Source organism: Corythoichthys intestinalis, chromosome 12, assembly GCF_030265065.1.
Source record: "Corythoichthys intestinalis isolate RoL2023-P3 chromosome 12, ASM3026506v1, whole genome shotgun sequence".
Lineage (NCBI taxonomy): Eukaryota > Metazoa > Chordata > Actinopteri > Syngnathiformes > Syngnathidae > Corythoichthys > Corythoichthys intestinalis.
This window is the reverse complement of record NC_080406.1, coordinates 20321325-20341782: the sequence shown is the minus strand read 5'-3', so window position 1 is coordinate 20341782 and position 20458 is coordinate 20321325. Positions and strand designations below refer to the sequence as shown.

The window sequence follows — 20458 nt, the reverse complement described above, 5'->3', positions numbered from 1 at the left end:
TTGGATGACTGTTCTTATCACTTTGTTGATCATTCGTGGACAAAATTATAACAACCTGTCAGCCTGTGTTGACGTGAGGTATAGATTGATACGCCTGCCACTTGAGTGACCAAAATGAGCTGAAATTACAAATTATATTACATTTGCCGAATGCAGAAGGGCTGACACGGATCTTGTTACAAGGAAACACTACAAGGTATGTACATATCATATAACAAAAAAATAGTATGTACTTTTTTACTGCAGACATTGATCGCAATAAAACATTTGGACAAGATTATTGCATTTCTTGTTTTATTTAAAACGATTGGTGCATGTGCAGAACAGGTCAATAAATCAAAATTTACAAAAATTATTAGAAAAATATTAACGAAGGTTGAGCATACGAGGAATGTGTTATCGGACAGCAGAGCTTAAGGGAACTTCTCCAAACTTTCACCCGACATCACAGAGACCCTCGGTGTCATCCAGACGTGCTTTATCCCACTGTCCTTGGTAATTCCAGCTCCAATAGCATATCTTAAAGTTGCTGCAGTAAAAAAGCTCGTAGTTTGATGGTTGAAATTGTGGCACAAATATAACGCCATAACCGAGGACATGTTAAAACCGCCCCATCTACAGTGGGGCAAATAAGTATTTAGTCAACCACCAATTGTGCAAGTTCTCCTACTTGAAAAGATTAGAGAGGTCTATAATTGTCAACATGGGTAAAACTCAACCATGAGAGACAGAATGTGAAAAAAAAAAAAAAATCACACTGATTGATTTTTAAAGAATTTATTTCCAAATTAGAGTGGGAAATAAGTATTTGGTCACCTGCAAACAAGCAATATTTCTGGCTTTCAAAGAGGTATAACTTCTTCTAACGAGGTCTAACGAGGCTCCATTCGTTACCAGCATTAATGGCACCTGTTTTAACTCATTATCGGTATAAAAGACACTTGTCCACAACTCAGTCAGTCACACTCCAAACTCCACTATGGCCAATATCAAAGAGCTGTGGAAGGACACCAGAGACAAAATTGAACACCTGCACCAGGCTGGGAAGACTGAATCTGGAATAGGTAAAATGTTTGGTGTAAAGAAATCAACTGTGGGAGCAATAATTAGAAAATGGAAGACATACAAGACCACTGACAATCTCCCTCGATCTGGGGCTCCATGCAAGATCTCACCCCGTGGCATCAAAATGATAACAAGAACGGTGAGTAAAAATCCCAGAACCACACGGGGGGACATAGTGAATGACCTACAGAGAGCTGGGACCTCAGTAACAAAGGCTACTATCAGTAACATAATGCGCCGCCAGGGACTCAAATGCTGCACTGCCAGACGTGTCCCCCTGCTGAAGCCAGTACACGTCCAGGCCCGTCTGCGGTTTGCTAGAGAGCATTTGGATGATCCAGAAGAGGACTGGGAGAATGTGTTATGGTCAGATGAAACCAAAATATAACTTTTTGGTAGAAACACAGGTTCTCGTGTTTGGAGGAGAAAGAATACCGACTTGCATCCGAAGAACACCATACCCACTGTGAAGCGTGGGGGTGGAAACATCATGCTTTGAGGCTGTTTTTCTGCAAAGGGACCTGGACGACTGAACTGTGTAAAGGAAAGAATGAATGGGGCCATGTATCGAGAGATTTTGAGTGAAAATCTCCTTCCATCAGCATGACAATGATCCCAAATACACAGGCAGGACAACAAAGGAGTGGCTTCGTTAAAAGCATTTCAAGGTCCTGGAGCGGCCTAGCCAGTCTCCAGATCTCAACCCCATAGACAAACTGTGGAGGGAGTTGAAAGTCAGTGTTGCTCAACGACAGCCCCAAAACATCACTGCTCAAGAGGAGATCTGCATGGAGGAATGGGCCAAAATACAGTGTGTGAAAAGCTTGTGAAGAGTTACAGAAAACATTTGGCCTCAGTTATTGCCAACAAAGGGTACATAAAAAAGTATTGAGATGAACTTTTGGTATTGACCAAATACTTATTTTCCACCTTGATTTGCAAATAAATTCTTTAAAAATCAAACAATGTGATTTTCTGGGGGGTTTTCCCACATTCTGTCTCTCATGGTTGAGGTTTACCCATGTTGACAATTACAGGCCTCTCTAATATTTTCAAGTGGGAGAACTTGCACAATTAGTGGTTGAGTAAATACTTATTTGCCCCACTGTAAATGAGCGTTACGAACACTGTCACGTCAGTACATTCTTATGTGATTCCCTTGAGCATCTTATTTTTTTACTTTATTTCACCAACATGATGTATAATATATGTTTTTGGATAGTAATTTTGAGAGGGGATATTTAGGGGTACTCAAAGCGTTAATTCTGACTTCGGCAGAAATTCATTGCCAGCATAAGAACGGAAGTCATTCCTAACCCGGGGACTACCTGTATTTCAAATGAGGATGCATCTGTGGTTTGATCATTCCAATTTTGGCTCTGTACACAAAGCTAAAAAAAAAAAAAATGCTATCTCATAACTTAAAAAACATGTAGGTTAAGTTGGAGCATTCATAAGTCAAGTCAGATTTTGGAAAAGAAAAAGAAAGTTTTTTTTTTTAGGAGCTACTGTTTAGAACAAAATGTCTGCATGTCTATGCATGTCATGATGGTGACATTGCTTCCCGAATGTGATTTTTTTTAAGGCCTTTTTGAAGGATTTTCTGCAATAATGAGAGCAGTATCCTAGAAATGGAGATGGCACAGGAATATTGCAGCAGCGGGAGAAAAATCATTCTAGGTTTAAAATATATATATATATATGGAGGTCCTGTCCTTTGCTCATAATTATTAATGTCCCCCTCTTGGGGAAGAGAAAACTCATCTCAGCCTCACGGCGAACTAGGCAGTGCCTTCGAAGCGAGCGGCTGAATGTGTGCGCAGCTGAGACTGGCTAATTAAATGAGGACAGGTTCTGACCATAAGCCCCAGCTGAGGAACATTATCCTCTGTCGCCCGGCAGCTCACAGGACCCGCTGAAAAGGCTTGCCTGTGTAACGTGCGCTCTTGTCGACTTAAGGGAGAGCTGCGCTGCTTTAAGGGAGGATAACAAAACCACCAGTTCCTTTGTCTCGCCGCGGTGCCGACCAACAGCCTCATTTGTTCTAATGGCGCTGCGCTCCTGTGTGTTCAAGCTCTCCCTCTTGCGTTAGCTGTGGTACGAGGAACTAGGACTGAAAAGCAATTCAGGCCATCAAACAGCAGGTCACTTCACGACTGCAACTCTGATACACACTAGCAGCCATGGGAGATCCTTCCCCAATTTACCCAGCCTGGACACAAAAACGCAGTCGGTGAAATTGTTCTTTCCATCTTTTCCCCCTTATAACGGTACGACAAAACACCATTCAGACTCCCAGTAACACAGCAGGGGGTAAACAGAGCTGGATAGACACCTGGCTGGAAGACAAAAACAGACAAATGCTGCATGCAAATGAGCAGGCAGAATGCTGCTCATAATTGGTATTCGTGGGTTTTATAACATGTGCATGGCGTACAGTGTGCACAGCTGCTGCGGGCCAATAGCAGAGTGGCCTGAAGGGCCAGGTCCACAAAAGGCACGGTTCAAAATGAAGGATCACTTCAAAAGAACTTGTAAACAATGGTCAGCCCCTTTCAATCAAGCTCGCACACAAACAATAATGAGCTAAAAATAAACTCGCCGTCCACCGTCACGGGCGTCGCTCACTCGCTGGCAGCAAGTGAATTTTCAACGTTAAATATTTATGATGGAAAACAAATGTCAAATGAGATCTAATTTAGCGTGAAGACCAACAAAAGGTCTCATGGATAGCATCGTACAAGCTGAACCTTCTGTCATCACTTGATGTGCCCCTGTCCCTGTTTACATGCTTTCTGCTTGAAAGGTCATCAGTAAAGGCTACTTAATTCTTCCGAAAACCACTCATTTGAAGATCAACCTCACCAAAACAGGCTATGCGCTGACTACATACAACATTACAAATATCAACAGGAGCACAAATATCACAATTAACTCATTTGCTCCCAAAAACATAAATATGTTCTATTTTTAATTGTTTCAGTGTTCCAAAGATGTATTTATACATCTTTTACGTTTTTATTTATTTATTTATTTTTTTTACAGACATCTCTGGGTCGTGGTTCAATTTAGCTCCAAAGCACACAGCTGAAAATCCATTTTAAAGCAATAAAACTGGCCACTGGAGGGCAGTAGCGCATTTGGTAAGACCCGCAACTTGATTCAACGGCAACGTAACGGACAAGCCGCACGGCCGGGTGCTGGCGGAAGACGACCGAGCAGAACGACCATGACCACTAGTGCAGCGGACAATGCCTTTGAGTCCGTGCTGCTCGCGAGCAGAGTCCGCAAACACTCAAAAAAATTCATCTTTATGAGACAGACAGCGATGAGGGAAAAGTTTAACCAGCTGTCGCGGCCAGAACATCTTTTAGTTAGTTATGTGTAAATAAATTGTTACTTTGCTATCAAAAGCTCTATTTGTCTTGTTGTTTATCTTATTTTGTAAAAGGAAAACATTATTCAGAAGTTTGGGATGTAACTAAAGCAGAAAATAGCTGTGTTAAAGTCAAAGTATGAAATGTATGCTTTCACAAAAAGCTCAATTTCTCCCTTTTTTCATCAGATATTGAAAAATTGCTCAAACTAAGCAATTTTCTAATGCTGATTTCTAAAGAATGGAAAAAGATTTTTTTTTCCTTGCAAAATCAGTCAAAATCCAGTAAAACGGCCGGAAGCGAAGGGCCTTGCTCCGGTGAAAATGGCTGGGAGTGAATGAGTTAATACAGGGGGATCGCTGGATTCAAATGGAAAACGCAATAGAAAATACAGTCGTATGAAAAAGTATCCGAACCTTTTGGAATTTCTCACATTTCTGCATAAAATCACAATCAAATGGGACCTGAAATTTGTCAAAATCACACAGATGAAAAAAAACAGTATCTGCTTTAACAAAAACCACCCAAACATTTATATGTTTTCATATTTTAATGAGGATAGTATGCAAACAATGACAGAAGGGGGGGGAATAAGTAAGTGAACTAGCACATTTAATATTTTGTCCCCCCCTTTGGCAACAATAACTTTGACCAGGCACTCCCTGTAGCTGCAGATCAGTTAGTCACAACGATCAGGACTAATCTTTGCCCTTCTTCTCTAAATAAAAATGCTGTAGTTCAATTAGATTCCTGGGATGTCTAGCATGAATCGCTGTCTTTAAGTCATGCCACAGCATCTCAATGGGTTCAAGCCTGGACTTTGACTTGACCACCCCAGAACGTGTATTTTGTTCTTGAGTTGATTTACTTCTGTGTTTTGATCATTGTCTTGTTGCAGCTTCCAACCTCTTTTTAGCTTCAACTATCTGACCGACGGCCTCAGGTCTTCCTGCAAAACATTCTGATGAACTTTTGAATTCATTCTTCCATTAATGATTGCAAGTTGTCCAGGCCCTGAGGTAGCAAAACAGCCCCAAATCATGATGCTCCCTCCACCATGCTTCACGGTTGGGATGAGGTGTTGATGTTGGTGATCTGTTCCATTTTTTCCTCCACACATAATGTTGTCTTACTCCCAGACAATTCAACATTGGTTTCATCAGTCCACAAAATATTTTGCCAAAACTTCTATGGAGTTTCCAAATGCCTTTTTGTGAACATTACGATAAAGGAGGAACAATGATTTTTTTTTTTAGACAGCAGTGTCTTCCTCTGTGGAGTCCTCCCATGAACACCATTCTTGGCCATAGTTTTACATATAGTTGATGTGTGCAGACACATATTGGACTGTGCCAGTGATTTCTGGAAGTATTTAGCAGACACTCTAAGCTTCTTTTTTAGCTTTCTCAGTATTCTGCGCTGAACTCTTGGCGTCATCTTTGGTGGACTGCCACTCCTTGGGAGAGAAGCAACAGTGCCAAACTCTCTCAATTTGTAGACAACTTCTCTGACTGTCGATTGTTGAACATCCAGACTTTTAGAGATGGTTTTGTATCCTTTCCCAGCTTTATACAAATCAACAATCCTTGATCGCAGGTCTTCAGACAGCTCTTTTGACCAAGCCATGATGCACATCAGACATTGCTTCTTGTTGAGACGTTTCTTGCCAGGTGTGTGTTTTATAGTGGGTAGGGCAGCTTTAAACCACTAATCAGCGATTGGGCACACACCTGACTAAAATTGTTTGGTAAAAAATGGTTTCAACTGCTCTTTAAGTGTCCTTAGGCAGAGGGGTTCACTTACTTATTTTTCCCCGTTCTGTCATTGCTTGCATGCTGTCCTCATTAAAATATGAAAACCTATCAATGTTTGGATGGTTTTAGTTTAAGCAGACACTGTTTTTTCATCTGTGTGATTTTAACAAAGATCAGATCACATTTGATGGTGACTTTATGCTGAAATGTGAGAAATTCCAAAAGGTTAATATACTTTTTCATACCACTGTATGATTCCAATAGTCAGAGATGAGAAATGACAGAAAAAAATGTGTTGTTTTGCTAACAGCGGTCAAGCCACAAACAATTTTTTGTACTGGACTGTAAAATCATGAAATGCAAGTCAAAGTCAATCGATCAATAACATCATTGATATTTTCCAGGCACACAATAGAGGGGCCAAACCATTTTTGAGGCACAGTTTTGAGTCAATGCTAATGTGATCAAAGTTGAGAGGAAGTCAATGAATCAATAAGGTCATTGATTTTTCAGAGCAGTGGCCGACCTTTTATTTCCTCTCCAAGAAACTGGCAAGTTTCACATTGCATGGCGTGTTGTAAATTGGGAGATTGTGCGCTATTTCTCTCTTTCACATTTGCATTTATTGAATTTGGAGAAATACCTATTTTTTCATTTTTTGGTCAAATATTTCTACACTATAGCTTAATGTGAAGCAGTAAAGCAACACAAGCTACTGGTTACACTAAGTTAAGTAAATTAACTGGTTAAGACTAGCAGTGAATAGCCGAAGCTAGTGAGGCCAGTACGTTGCTCTTCCACAACCATTTTGTTTGTGTACTCTTTGGAGCCAGGCCAACATAAGAAAACTGCAGCAGCTGATTAAGTTCAAGGCCCTTTGTGAATTGCCCTATAAGAGGTAATTATTTTATCTTAAATATGTGATTAGTCAAAAGAGTCCAAGTGCTAAACCTTAACATGGAGTAGTACAGTCGGCTCATTAACAAGTTGACAAATCTGCACAAACAATGGGTTTTATTGTTCTTTTTACTATAAACAACAATACAATATTCAATTCTGACATCAAGAAAGGAAGTTCAATCACTATTGGAGTGTGAATTTTGAAGAACAAAAAAACTGTCAGGCTTTTCTTTTTAAATTTTTAGAGCTGTCAAAATTATCGCGTTAACGGGCGTTAATTTTTTTACTTAATCACGTTAAAATATTTGACGCAATTAACGCAGATGCCCCGCTCAGACAAATTTAAATGACAGTCCAGTGAAACGCTCACTTGTTAATTGTGTTTTATGGAGTTTTGCCGCATTCTGCTGGCGCTTGTGTGCGACTGATTTTATAGGCTTCAGCACCCACGAGCATTGCGTAAGTAATTATTGACATCAACAATGGCGGGCTACTAGTTAATTTTTTTAATTGAAAATTTTACAAATTTTATTAAAACGAAAACATTAAGAGGGGTTTTAATATAAAATTTCTATAACTTGTACTAACATTTTTCTTTTAAGAACTACAAGTCTTTCTATCCATGGATCGCTTTAACAGAATGTTAATAATGTTAATGCCATCTTGTTGATTTATTGTTATAATAAACAAATACAGTCCTTATGTACCGTATGTTGAATGCATATATCCATCTTGTGTCTTTCCATTCCAACAATAATTTACAGAAAAATATGGCATATTTTATAGATGGTTTGAATTGTGATTAATTGCAATTAATTACGATTAATTAATTTTTAAGCTGTAATTAACTCGATTAAAAATTTTAATCGTTTGACAGCCCTATAAATTTTATTACGTTAACTTGCTTGTTTTACTCATAACGTTCCAACCCGTTATGCTAGATTGTGAATAAAGTTAGGAAAATTTTTAACAAAAAGCATGTTTTAAATATGCAATAGCAGTGTATGTGCGCAGTTAGTTGGCTAAAGTTGGCTGCAGAGATGTGACTAATTTGGGTTTACCAAGCTTACGCTCACAGACATGATAAGCACCCCTGAAGAGCTCACTTGCCATCCATCCATCCATCCATCCATTATTAACACTGCTTACCCTTGTCAGGGTCGCAGGGTGCTGGAGCCTATCCCAGCTGACTTCGGCCGTAAGAAGGACAACACATCAAACTGTTCAACAAAATATCTGCAATTAATTTATTAACCAGCACTGAAACAAAAATAACAATCGGTCAATGCGTGTACATCCCTGGAATATCCCTTTTAAATATAATTCAGATCCATCCACAAACCCTCACCAAGAAAAACAAAGCAAGCAAGACCTTGAGCCCTCCCTCCGGGCAATTAAAGTTTTTACCTTGTTTAGCATATAAATATTAATTAATTATTTAAATTCAATAATTCAAATTACGTAAATGCTTAAAGTGCCTATGACAGCAAAAAGCATGTTTATTTCATATTTCACTCTGCATTTTATGCTCCTGAATGAAATGGACTGCTTGGATGTGTGTGGAAGCGATCGAGGGGCTGGCCGATCGGTGAAGGCAATCGCCCCCGCCACCGTTTGTGACATGAGTCAGGGTAGTTTTGTGTGATTTTGGTGTTCGAAAGGCGAGGAAGAGACTTGGAAGAGCTGCTCGGTTCGGGTTAGCAAATAGCCTTGCTCTTAGTCTCAGAGTCCCCCGCAGGAAAATGACAAGAGCCGGACTCCGGTAGCATAAAATGCTGTTGGGGAGGTTCAAGAAGTCGGCAGTTTTGACCATTATGCATTAATTTAGCCCTGTCGTCCTGAATAAATGCATTTTTAATATTTCATATTCCATTTAGCTCAAGACTGTTATTTGTCATGACCATACAAATTATTTAGCAATTGGGGAAAAATACTTAGATACAAAGAATATCCTGTAAAAATATTGGACTAGAGGGATAAGAACGATAAAAACAAAAATTAAAAAATTATGACATTTTGCAGTTTGCTCTGTCACCTTTTTCTCGTTCTGAATCTCCCTCCTCCATTGGGCTCAATTCTAAATCTGCTGAAATCGCGACTCTGCTGACATCACCACCCGATAAAGGCGCCAGAGCACATTAATGACAGAAGGAGCTAAACGGCACACTTAAAGACTCATTTCTCGTCTTCTGCGCTTTGACAAATTGTTGTATATAATCGAATCGTCTCAAAATATGATTTTAATTCCAATAATAATGCTATTTAAGATTTTTTTAATGGTGTCACAAGCACTTTAAGCATTATCAATATGAGATCCTTAAGGTTAGATCAGTGGTTCTTAACCTAACTAAAGGTATTAAACCCCAGAACCTTCACTTGATTTATTTCAATTCAAAACTGATATATATAAGCTAGCAAGCTTATATCTAAGCAAATTTATGTTCAAATTTCTTCTCAATTAGACAGCATGTCTTTAATTGGGTCAAAATTTGCAATGCGAATATCATTGAATTTTTCATTAAAATTTGGAGGAATAAATCATAAATTGTTCAACGATAAACCTGTTTAGTTGCATTAACCTTTACAATGCAGTTTCTGTCATGGTTACATCTCAAATTATATCAAATTTGATGAAACACCCTTGTATTTTATTAGTGCACAAAATGGTCAACATTTGTACACAAAATAAATATATTAAAAAAATTAAAAAAAAAAAAAAAAAAAAAAAAAAAACATGAATCTTCACAAAAAAACCTTTTGCATTTGCTTATCACATTGGAAAAAAGATTTGAAACTGGACTTATTTGACACTGTTCCTATCATTGTTTACATATCCACATTCACATTCTATTGTCACATCCTAACATCACATACTAATTTTATAGCTTAAAATGTCACGCAAGTTTTTTTTTTTTATGTCAGTGCACTACGGTCCACACCACCCGTTGGTCTGTTGTACTGTACTTCCTCGACCAAGTGAGAGTCAACCTTCAACTGAGCAAACCTGTTTCTCCTCCCATTAGATAGAGGGACTAGCAGTTTAAAGACATGGGGGAAAAGCCTGTAAATTAGGGGAAAAGTGGTTTAAAACCTCGTCTAAAACACCACTTTGTCTTGATTTAGTCAGAGTACGAAAATAGAGCAGTGTCTTAACCTTCACCGAACCCCTTAGACCAGGGCCCCCATCTGCCGGGCCGCGGACCGGTACCGGTCTGTGGCGCATTTGCTACCGGGCCGCACAGAAATAATAATTTATTAATGACCGAATTCTGGCCGAATTAACCCTGTGCCCCTGTTTAACACATCAATGTCCCTGTCTACTCTAGAAATAATACTACAGGATAGATTAGAATGTCGTCATAGAAATGCATTGATTGGACTGCTCGCAGTACATCTTGTTTTGTGTATATAATATATCTATGGGCGCTTGTCCTCGATAATAATGTATTACAAGGCCGCGGGCGCAGCACATTTGTTCCCGGAAATAATTAGCCCGCACACGAGCGAAGATGACTGGAAAACAGACGTCTTTGGAAATATTTTTATGGCGAAAAGGGCACCTGACGAGCCAGAAGATGAGCCTACAACCTTGAAGACCCACGAACTGCGAAGAAGTGGATTCGTGACCCGTTTGTGAATAAACCGAGTGATTCAAGCATGTCTGTGCAACAGGAGGATCAACTTGTAGAGATTGCAAATGACGGCGACCTTAAACGTACATTTGAGACAACAACTCTACCGAGGTTCTGGATTGAAGTCATTCCGGAATATCCTGACATCGCTACAAGAGCATTGAAAAACATCGTATCTTTGTGAAGCGGGCTTCTTAGTTAATGCTTAACGACAAGACAAAGTCGTTAATGGGGAGAGAGCAGTGTGCAGTTGTTGTGTGCAGCTAACATGGCAGGATGGATCTGAGGAGAACTTTTCTACATGTCCTTCCATGATCAAACGTAAGTTAATATTCCTTTCTTTAAAGAAAGTTTGTAGTGTTTACTTTGGAATCGCTGCATTTGCGGCCATGTTTAACGTTACGCGCATGCGCAGAACCGCATCGTTGCAATTTTTGATGGGTTGCAAAATTTGTCAGAACACCGGTCCGTGAAAAAAAGATCCAAATAACACCGGTCCGTGGTGCAAAAAAGGTTGGGGACCCCTGCCTTAGACCCACTCACCGAACCCCTGGGAATCAATCGGACCTCGGTCAAGAACCACTGGGTTAGATGCTTGATATAATTGTAAAAACACACAAACTGAATATTTTTTGACAAACTTTCAAGCAATATAAAGTGACCAATAGCCAGGAATGACACCCGTTCAACTGTAGAAGGCTAACCCAAACTAGAAATCTATTCCAACTACAAAGACAAACAACTACTGCTTCTACTCTACCAAGTCTAAAGATCTACAACACTGCTCACCTCGAGCCCAGGCTGAAGCTTATAGAAAATAATCAGTGGGGCTGTAGTAGAGTCGCCTAGCGACCCCCACCTGTGTAAAGTTGTGCAAGGTCCAGGCCTGGAGGGGACTGTTGTTACAGTACTCCACAGTGGGGCCATAGGTGCCATCCTCAAGGCGGCTGATGGTCAGACATGACTGGGTGATAATGTGCAGAAAGGTGTGCTTCTGAGGTAAGCAAAAGGGAAGGAAAGTCAGTGTTATGTTATGAAACATTCACACTAAATCATGATATTGTTTTTTTTCTTGTTACTCTCAAGGTGAATTGAATCCCGTCATTTAAAAAGAAAAAAAATAAATTTAGAATGGATAACAAGATTTTAGTGTCAGTTTTGGTGGCAACACAGCCTCATGAATAAAACACCAAACTTCTTTTCTATACAGAATGCAAAAACATGCAAATCGCCATGTAACCTCACTAATGGACTGAAAATTCCAATGTATTTTTGGCGTTTTAATAGCTTTCTAGGCAAAGAACACAAATGTCACAGCCACTGGAAGTAGATATGTGTTATTTATGCAAATCTACTCTCTACAGGGGTTAATTAGAAGGATTGGTGTGCCATAGAAATGCTATTTGGAAATGATTGTATGCACTGAACTGTTAGATGTAAGCCTGCTGTAGATAATCATTGGAAGCCACAGACCTCAAGGAATGAGGCTACGCCTTCATATACAGTACATCAGCAGCTTCAGGGAAATCTTTATTTGATGCCTCCTTACTTAATTTTCTGGGAAAGCGCTTGATGTTAAAGGAGGAGACAGAGGGGGAAGGAAGGGCACTGAGCAGTTTCGTGGCATTTAGATTGTCCTGGTAGTCAACTCTGCTTTTCTGCTTGGAGACCAACATGCGTCTGCACTTCAAGTATTGTCCATTCAGGTTGGAAATTGGTTAAGAACCTCACAATTCCATTTCAAATACAAATTATTATATTTCAGTGCATCCATCCATTTTGACAGATTCAATGTATATTGCCGTTAACGGCCGAGAATCAGTTAATAATCTTAATTGGATAACCCGCACAGTATTTGGTCTTTCACCAAACACTATACTATGGCTGCAGCTATCGATTATTTCAGTATTCGATTATTCGATGAAGTAGTTAGTTCAAATAATCGAGTAATCACATAAAGAACATAAAAACATTAAAATACCTGAGCTGAGCCTCAAACGGTGTAAAAAATGAATAAATGAGGATCTATGTACAACAAAAGAACAACTGGCTAACTTACATAGCAAAAGTCCACTAGCTTAAATGCCATAAAATGCTAACTTTTTTTTTTACAATGTGCTTAACAAATGGTTCAAACAAATATTCCCACAAAATATGGCTAAATATACCTATAAACTAAATTATGAATGCATTAATAAAAAATAAAAATAAAAATAAACATTGTTTCAAACCAAAACTGAGCTTCTGTTGGTCTTAACAGGTAGCAGCTGGATTCAAGCATGTGAAATGAGTTATCTCATACTCACTGTTTCCACTGGAGGGCAGTGTATCCACCCAAATCAATAAAACTAAATACAAACACTTTCAAAACAAACCATTACAACGCCACTTTAATTAAACGAGTATTCAAAGCAGCAAAATTTAATTTGAATCTTTTTTTCTAACCGAATTACCCGAGTTAATCCATTAATCGTTGAAGCACTACACTATACCTTGTTGATCGGGTGGCCAATCAATAGCATACCACACGAATGCTTTTTTTTTTAGACCGTGACGTCGCCATCGTCACCCAGAAGTGGATCAACATGGATACGCCCTCGCATACAATCCATGTTACTACTGCTTGTTTTCAGCTTCTTATCCTTCAAAAAAGAACATGCCAAGAACACTGCTGCTATGGAACTTGTAGAAACGACCCTAAATATTACGACATATGTAGGATGTTTTCTTCACATGTTTCCCAAAGCCAAAAATTCGGAGGAAATGTGACGAATGGATCAACTTGCGCAGACGTCCAAAAGACCAGTTTAACGCCAGCAAGGTGAAGCCATTCACATTTCATATACAGTTAACATTTTGTTGGGGGCCATGGTCCTACAGACGATGAAGAGGTAAGCCATTTTGATATTTTTACCTATTTTTTAGCGTGGCGTTTTGCCTGGGTGCTTCTGTCTGACAATGAATGACCTGAAAAAAATTAAATTGTATCTGACTGCCACTGTTGTTACCTTTTCTGTTGTAAAAAAACAACGTTAGTAGGGGGGAAGTGTAAATAAATTATAGAATTAAGATTTGTTATTCATGAACAAATTAAAAGTGTTCGTTGGCCGTCACTGAGAAGCATTTGCGATCGCTACACAAAAAATAGCAATGTAAATTGCCCCCAAGAACGGTCAGAGACGTAAGACAACCAGAGGATATAATATATAAGAAAGACAGGGCATATGGTGGTAAAGGATAGATTGTTGAAACAGGAGAATGTCATTGTCAGTGGCGTAAGACAATGCACACAAGAAAAAGGTGTCAATAAAAAAGCTACCTCTGGATCAGGTGGCTCTTTTTCCCCTCTTTTTCAGCCCTCGACACTCAAGCCATCTCTTTAACTGAACATTTGTATGTTCTTCCACATCTTTACCAGTGAATTAGGCACCAGGGACATCATTTTGGGCAGAATTGGTGGGTTTAGCTCAGTAAAACTCTCCTTCGTACACTATTTCCATGCATTTAGCATTAGGGACAAACGCGAGCTTGACCCGCCTAGCAACAATTGCTAACGTCATGAATATTAATGAGAAAAAATGACATGTTATGTGCGGTACGCCATTGGGGCCAATTTTACCAATTTTGGGGTTTGCTAAAAATATAGCTGATTTTTTTCCGATAATTGTTTTGCATATGCTAGATGGTCTCATTACCTTGTCTTTCCTTTGTGAGTGAATTCTGTCAGACAACATCCTTCTTAGTGAAAGCTCACATATGGTTCAGATTCAAACCGTTCAAGAATAAAAAGTGTATTAAGATGCAAGAAAAGACATGAGACTGAGATGATCTCTTCTCCAGAAAGTTAATTCACCAATTTCTTTAAATATTGTGATTTTCTTTTTGGAAAGCAAAACACTTCTCCATTTTCATTTTTGGTAAAGGAAATTCAATTTTAGCAGTTTCGAAAGAGACAGGTAATGTTCAATGTTTTACAACAACAAAAATGCATGTTGTTGTAACCCAATAGATAATTGAGTAAATATTTTCAATTGAATAACATGATGGAATTTAATATTTTTAATTTTACATTTGCATTTCAATTATTTTAGTTACAGATGACCTAATTTACAAAATGTGAATTATAGATAAAACGAGTCAACCCCTCTGCTGTAGCACCAAGCCAATGGAAAATTACCAGGAACTCTATGAGACCGACCCCTTTTCTCAACTGACCACGTTGTGAGCTGCTCCAGCAGAGACGTGCTGCATAGGAGAGCCACTGAGCGAATTTATTCAACATTTTTCGGTTAATATCCCTCCAAAAAGCGAGTTAACCTTCTGTAGCACTTCCTTATCGGCGTGGGCTGAGTTGGAGACGGTGTGCGTGAGGCAAAAGTGAAGTTTACTTGTCCTTGATAAGTTTAGCCCATCGAGCTACTTGGCGCTAACATTAGCATTAGCTGGCCAGTTCGGCAGTTAAGAATTTGTTGACTCATTGTTGACTAAAGCTAGTAAAATAATTCTCATCCTGTATTTTGACGAATAGAGAAGGGAGTGGAACCGGAGTTCCTTGGGCCTGGAGTTTGTGAAGCTTTTTGAAAGCATCTTGGTGAGTTACTGCAAATTTGCGAACAACAGTTAAGTGTAAAAATGTAGTCACAGCAGTTGAACCATATGCACTCCTATTGTCTGTGATACTAAATGGTTGACAATGGCAACATTTATTTTTCTTTTCAATGTTGAATGTAATTTTTGTATTTGTGTTTAAATGAGAACAGACTCAATTACTAAATTGAGTTAAAGTGCAGTTAATGTTGTTAAACATAACATTGGTTGAGAATTAGAAAAATAATTAGATTATAATAGCCTTGTTTGATACAGGCTAGGTTTTTTGATCACCCTTGAATTACCCTGGATTTGGATTCTGGATTTGCCCTGAATGGGGAGATGGCGAGCTAACCTTTGATTGACGGACCTGACTGCTTCCTTTTTCCAAGGAGCACAATCTTCACTTCCTACTTCTCCAGTGTGGTAGGATTGCGAACTGCTTCTGCTGTGGATTTGATGAAAAACTGAACAGTGTACTCTTATTTTCATATAAATTGGGACACTCTTCACTTATTTTGAAGGGACACATTTTTCTTGTACCAATTTAAACTGTTATATTTTATATATATATATATATATATATATATATATATACAGTACATATATACGTCATTCAAGAAAAGTTTAGGGCAAGTGCCTATTTTTGGTTATTTTATATATATATATATATATATATATATATATATATATATATATATATGTATATTAGGGCTGTCAAACGATTAAAATTTTTAATCGAGTTAATTACAGCTTAAAAATTAATTAATCGTAATTAATTGCAATTAATCGCAATTCAAACCATCTATATAATATGCCATATTTTTCTGTAAATTATTGTTGGAAAGGAAGGATAAGACACAAGATGGATATATATATTCAACATGCGGTACATAAGGACTGTATTTGTTTATTATAACAATAAATCAACAAGATGGCATTAACATTATTAACATTCTGTTAAAGCGATCCATGGATAGAAAGACTTGTAGTTCTTAAAAGAAAAATGTTAGCACAAGTTATAGAAATGTTATATTAAAAGTAAAACCCCTCTTCATGTTTTCGTTTTTATAAAATTTGTAAAATTTTCAATCAAAAAATAAACTAGCAGCCAGCCATTGTTGATGTCAATAATTACTTACACAATGCTCCTGGGAGCTGAAGCCTATAAAATCAGTCGCACCCAAGCGCCAGCAGAGGGCAGCAAAACTCCGCAAAACACAATTAACAAGTGGGCCTTTCACTCTACTGTCATTTAAATCTGTCTGAGCTGGGCAAGTGCGTTAATTGCGTCAAATATTTTAACGTGATTAATTTAAAAATTTTTATTACCGCCTGTTAACGCAATAATTTTGACAGCCCTAATATATATATATATATATATATATATATATATATATATATATATATATATATATATATATATATATATATATATATATATATATATACTGGACTGTCTCAGGATATTAGAATACACAATATTCTAATTTTTTGAGACAGTCCTGTGCATATATACAGGACTGTCTCAGGAAATTAGAATACACAATATTCTAATTTCCTGACTGTCTATACACACACACATATTATTACTTGTTTTTACACCAAAATTTTCCTTTTCGAGACGAACCTATGCACACGTGCCCAATAGAATAATACCTGTTGACCCTACAGGGGTTACATTGTTGTTCAAGAAAAAAATCATGACCAACAAAAATGGAGCTTAGCAGGTCAGGCTTTTCAAAGACCAGCCTGAAAATTTTGATCAGTGAACCCCTACTTACAAGTCAAAGCAAAGCACTTGCCTGAGCGATGGCTTGTATCGCAACAACCTCTCAGGTCACTTGTATCTTACGGCACCACTGCAGACATAAATATGAGTGCTCCAGCAACAGCTAAAAATATAAACCTTCCAGTACGAGAATAGAGATGATGCTCCCCTTTGGACTTGCAGACTCTTGCCAAAAGGAACCTGGGCAGTCTGAACATACAATTGGGTCAGCTTTGAGTCTTTCCAAATGTCCCCCATGCACACATCCGCTCCAGGCTTCCCAATTACCAAGAGTTCAAATGTTTTGGGTCTTGGATATGGCTGAAAGAATATCTGATGGAGCTTGGACCAATTTAGATGACATTAACAGCACTTAGTCTACCATGTTATTCAAGTGGGAGTGCGGAACCATCATGATATTCCAGATTTGGAATGTAATGCCTCTGCCGGTGGTTGAGTGACAGCAGGAGGGATAACGCTTAGGGGCATTCGCACCATCAAGGTGCTCCTCATTATCCTCCCTAGTGGAAAGGCTACACTTCAACTCACTTTCACAGTCCAGAAGACAGATATTGCCCCAGTGGCAGCAACTTTTACTTGGATTTCAGTTTTTTTTAGTTCGATTTAAGTATCAGCAGAAAGTAAAACCTCTGAAAAATATAGGCAGCAGCGCTATGTCTCTAAGGACCTAAAGGCAAACCCTCTTGAACCAACTCAAAAGTAAAGGTTTTCTTCAGATGTGGGGTGCTAGTGATTAGACATTCTTAAGGGAACCCTATTGGCGGAGAAATATCAATAAGTTCATGGTAAGTTCACGCCACGTTGTAAGGTAAGTCGAAACGCGAACGATTTCTTCCATCTCCAGTTTGTTTGGGATCAAAAGAACGGGTTATTGAATCAGTGTTTTTTTGTTTTTAACTCAGTATAGGTAAAAAATAAATAAATAAATGCTTCAATAGAATGTTAAAACATTCCCTGCTAGACTGCTAGTTGAGTTGGGGGGGTTAAATGAGTTTGACGTCTATCACCGTTATGGCAGAGAATGAGTTAAATTCCCACCTGGCCAGTCAAAGTGATGTTATCAAATCCAACAAGGTTTTGTATTTATGAAATGATGAAAATAACGTTCTACTGTACTTGTCAATTCTCATCCGTTCTTATGATAATTGCTATCCCTTCCCTGTTGTGCAACACATACCAGCATTCTCTCTGAAATCAAGCCTCTAAAAATAGTCTGCTCTTTCCACTAGTGTTCAATGCTGTAAGGCACATTTAATACCACCTTGTGCCATTTTGAAGATAAAGCTCTTCTAAACAATGTCTGGTCAGATAAATTAAAGGAATTCTCTTGTGTCCCTGCTCCTGCGGTGCACAAAATATCAAAGTTCCTGTGGGACAGCTTCCGTAGGCAATATGTGACAAATGCAAAGCGTAACCCACGGGAAAATGAAGTACAGTGGTACCTGGAGATACGAAAACCTCGGGACACGAAAAATTCATTTTATCAAAAGATTAAAGCTTTTTTTTCATTTTATTTATTGAAAAAATATTCAGCATACGAAAGGTAATACGTACCAAATAAGTTACTTACACTGCTGGCCATTTATTTTGCTTGCAATGAAAAAACACAAAGGAAAATGAAAAAAAAAAAATTAAATCACTATCATTTTACACGAAACTCCAAAAATGGGCTGGACAAAAGTATTGGCACCCTCAGCCTAATACTTGGTAGCACGACCTTTAGACAAAATAACTGCGAACAACCACTTCCGGTATCCATCAATGAGTTTCTTACAATGCTCTGCTGGAATTTTAGACCATTCTTCTTTGGCAAACTGCTCCAGGTCTCTGAGATTTGAAGGGTGCCTTCTCCAAACTGCCATTTTCAGATCTCTCCACAGGTGTTCTTTGAGATTCAGGTCTGGACTCATTGCTGACCAGTTTAGAAGTCTCCAGTGCTTTCTCTCAAACCATTTTCTCGTGCTTTTTGAAGTGTGTTTTGGGTCATTGTCCTGCTGGAAGACCCATGACCTCTGAGGGAGACCCAGCTTTCTCACACTGGGTCCTACATTATGCTGCAAAAATTGTTGTTAGTCTTCAGACTTCATAATGCCATGCACACGGTCAAGCAGTCGAGTGCTAGAGGCAGCAAAGCCTCCGCAACGTTTGACTGTGGGGACCGTGTTCTTTTCTTTGAAGGCCTCATTTTTTTCCTGTAAACTCTATGATGATGATTTTTCACCCAAAAGCTCCACTTCTGTCTCATCTGACCAGAGAACATTCTTCCAAAACGTTTTTGGCTTTCTCAGGTAAGTTTAGGTCAACACCAGCCTGGCTTTTTTATGTCCCTGGTTCAGAAGTGGGGTCTTCTGGGTATCCTACCATAGAGTCCCTTTTTATTCAGACGCCGATGGATAGTACGGGTTGACAATGCTGTAACCTCTGACTGCAGGACAACTTGAACTTGGTTGGATGTTGGTCGAGGTTCTTTATCCATCAATCTTCCATTGAAATCTCTCGTCCATTTTTCTTTTCCGTCCACATCCAGGGAGGTTAGCCACAGTGCCGTGGGATTTACACTTATTGATGACACTGCGCACGGTAGACACTGGAACACTCAGGTCTTTGGAGATGGATTTGTAGTTTTGAGATTGCCCATGCTTCCTCACAATTTTGCTTCTCAAGCCCTCAAACAGTTCTTTGGTGTTCTTTGTTTTCTCCATGCTAAATGTGGTACAGACAAGGACACAGGACCGAGGTTGAGTCAACTTTAATCCATTTTAACCAGCTACAAGTGTGATTTAGTTATTGCCACCACCTGTTATGTGCCAACGGTAAGTAACAGTTGCTGTTAATTACACAAATTAGAGAGGCATCACATGATTTTTCAAAGGGTGCCAATACTTTTTGTTTTGTGTAAAATGATGATTTAATTTTTTTTCCCGTTCACTTTTGTGTTTTTTCATTGCAAGCAAAATAAATGAAGTTATAACTACCAAAGCATTTGTAATTGCAATCATTTTCTCTGAGAAATTGAGCATTATCTGACAGAATTGCAGGGGTGCCAATACTTTTGGCCAGCAGTGTAATTCTCCGCAGAAAATTTTAAAAGTCGTGCCATAATATCCTGCTGCGTTATTGGTCAGAATGTTTCCCATCATGCTTTGTACCATGATCATGCTGCCCTAATAGACTATAGACTACTTCCCGTCATGCTCAGAACCATGATCCTGCTCTCCTACTGGCCTGTTGTTGATGACGTTTCAATTTGAGTGTCGGAGTGTGATGATGTGCACAGGCGCGACGAAAGTTGTTGTGGTGGTGGGAAATAAAAGAGGGCGGACGACTTTGACAAAAGAAAGAAATGTCTCG

General features: G+C 38.7%; 1 protein-coding gene across 6 annotated transcripts in view; it reads right to left on the bottom strand.

The window, feature by feature from the left end:
* The window catches only part of galnt13 (UDP-N-acetyl-alpha-D-galactosamine:polypeptide N-acetylgalactosaminyltransferase 13), a 95261-nt gene that overhangs the window by 16010 nt on the left and 58793 nt on the right, over nt 1–20458 (bottom strand). For 2 of the 6 annotated variants that reach the window (XM_057852394.1, XM_057852395.1), the window contains one exon: nt 11588–11722. The exons of 1 other annotated variant lie outside the window; for it this stretch is intronic. In XM_057852394.1, coding sequence (XP_057708377.1) covers nt 11588–11722 — 135 coding nt within the window. Of the gene's footprint in view, nt 1–8298; nt 8317–11517; nt 11723–20458 lie in introns of those variants that run through there. 3 more of the 6 variants (XM_057852396.1, XM_057852399.1, XM_057852398.1) reach the window with 2 other exon arrangements.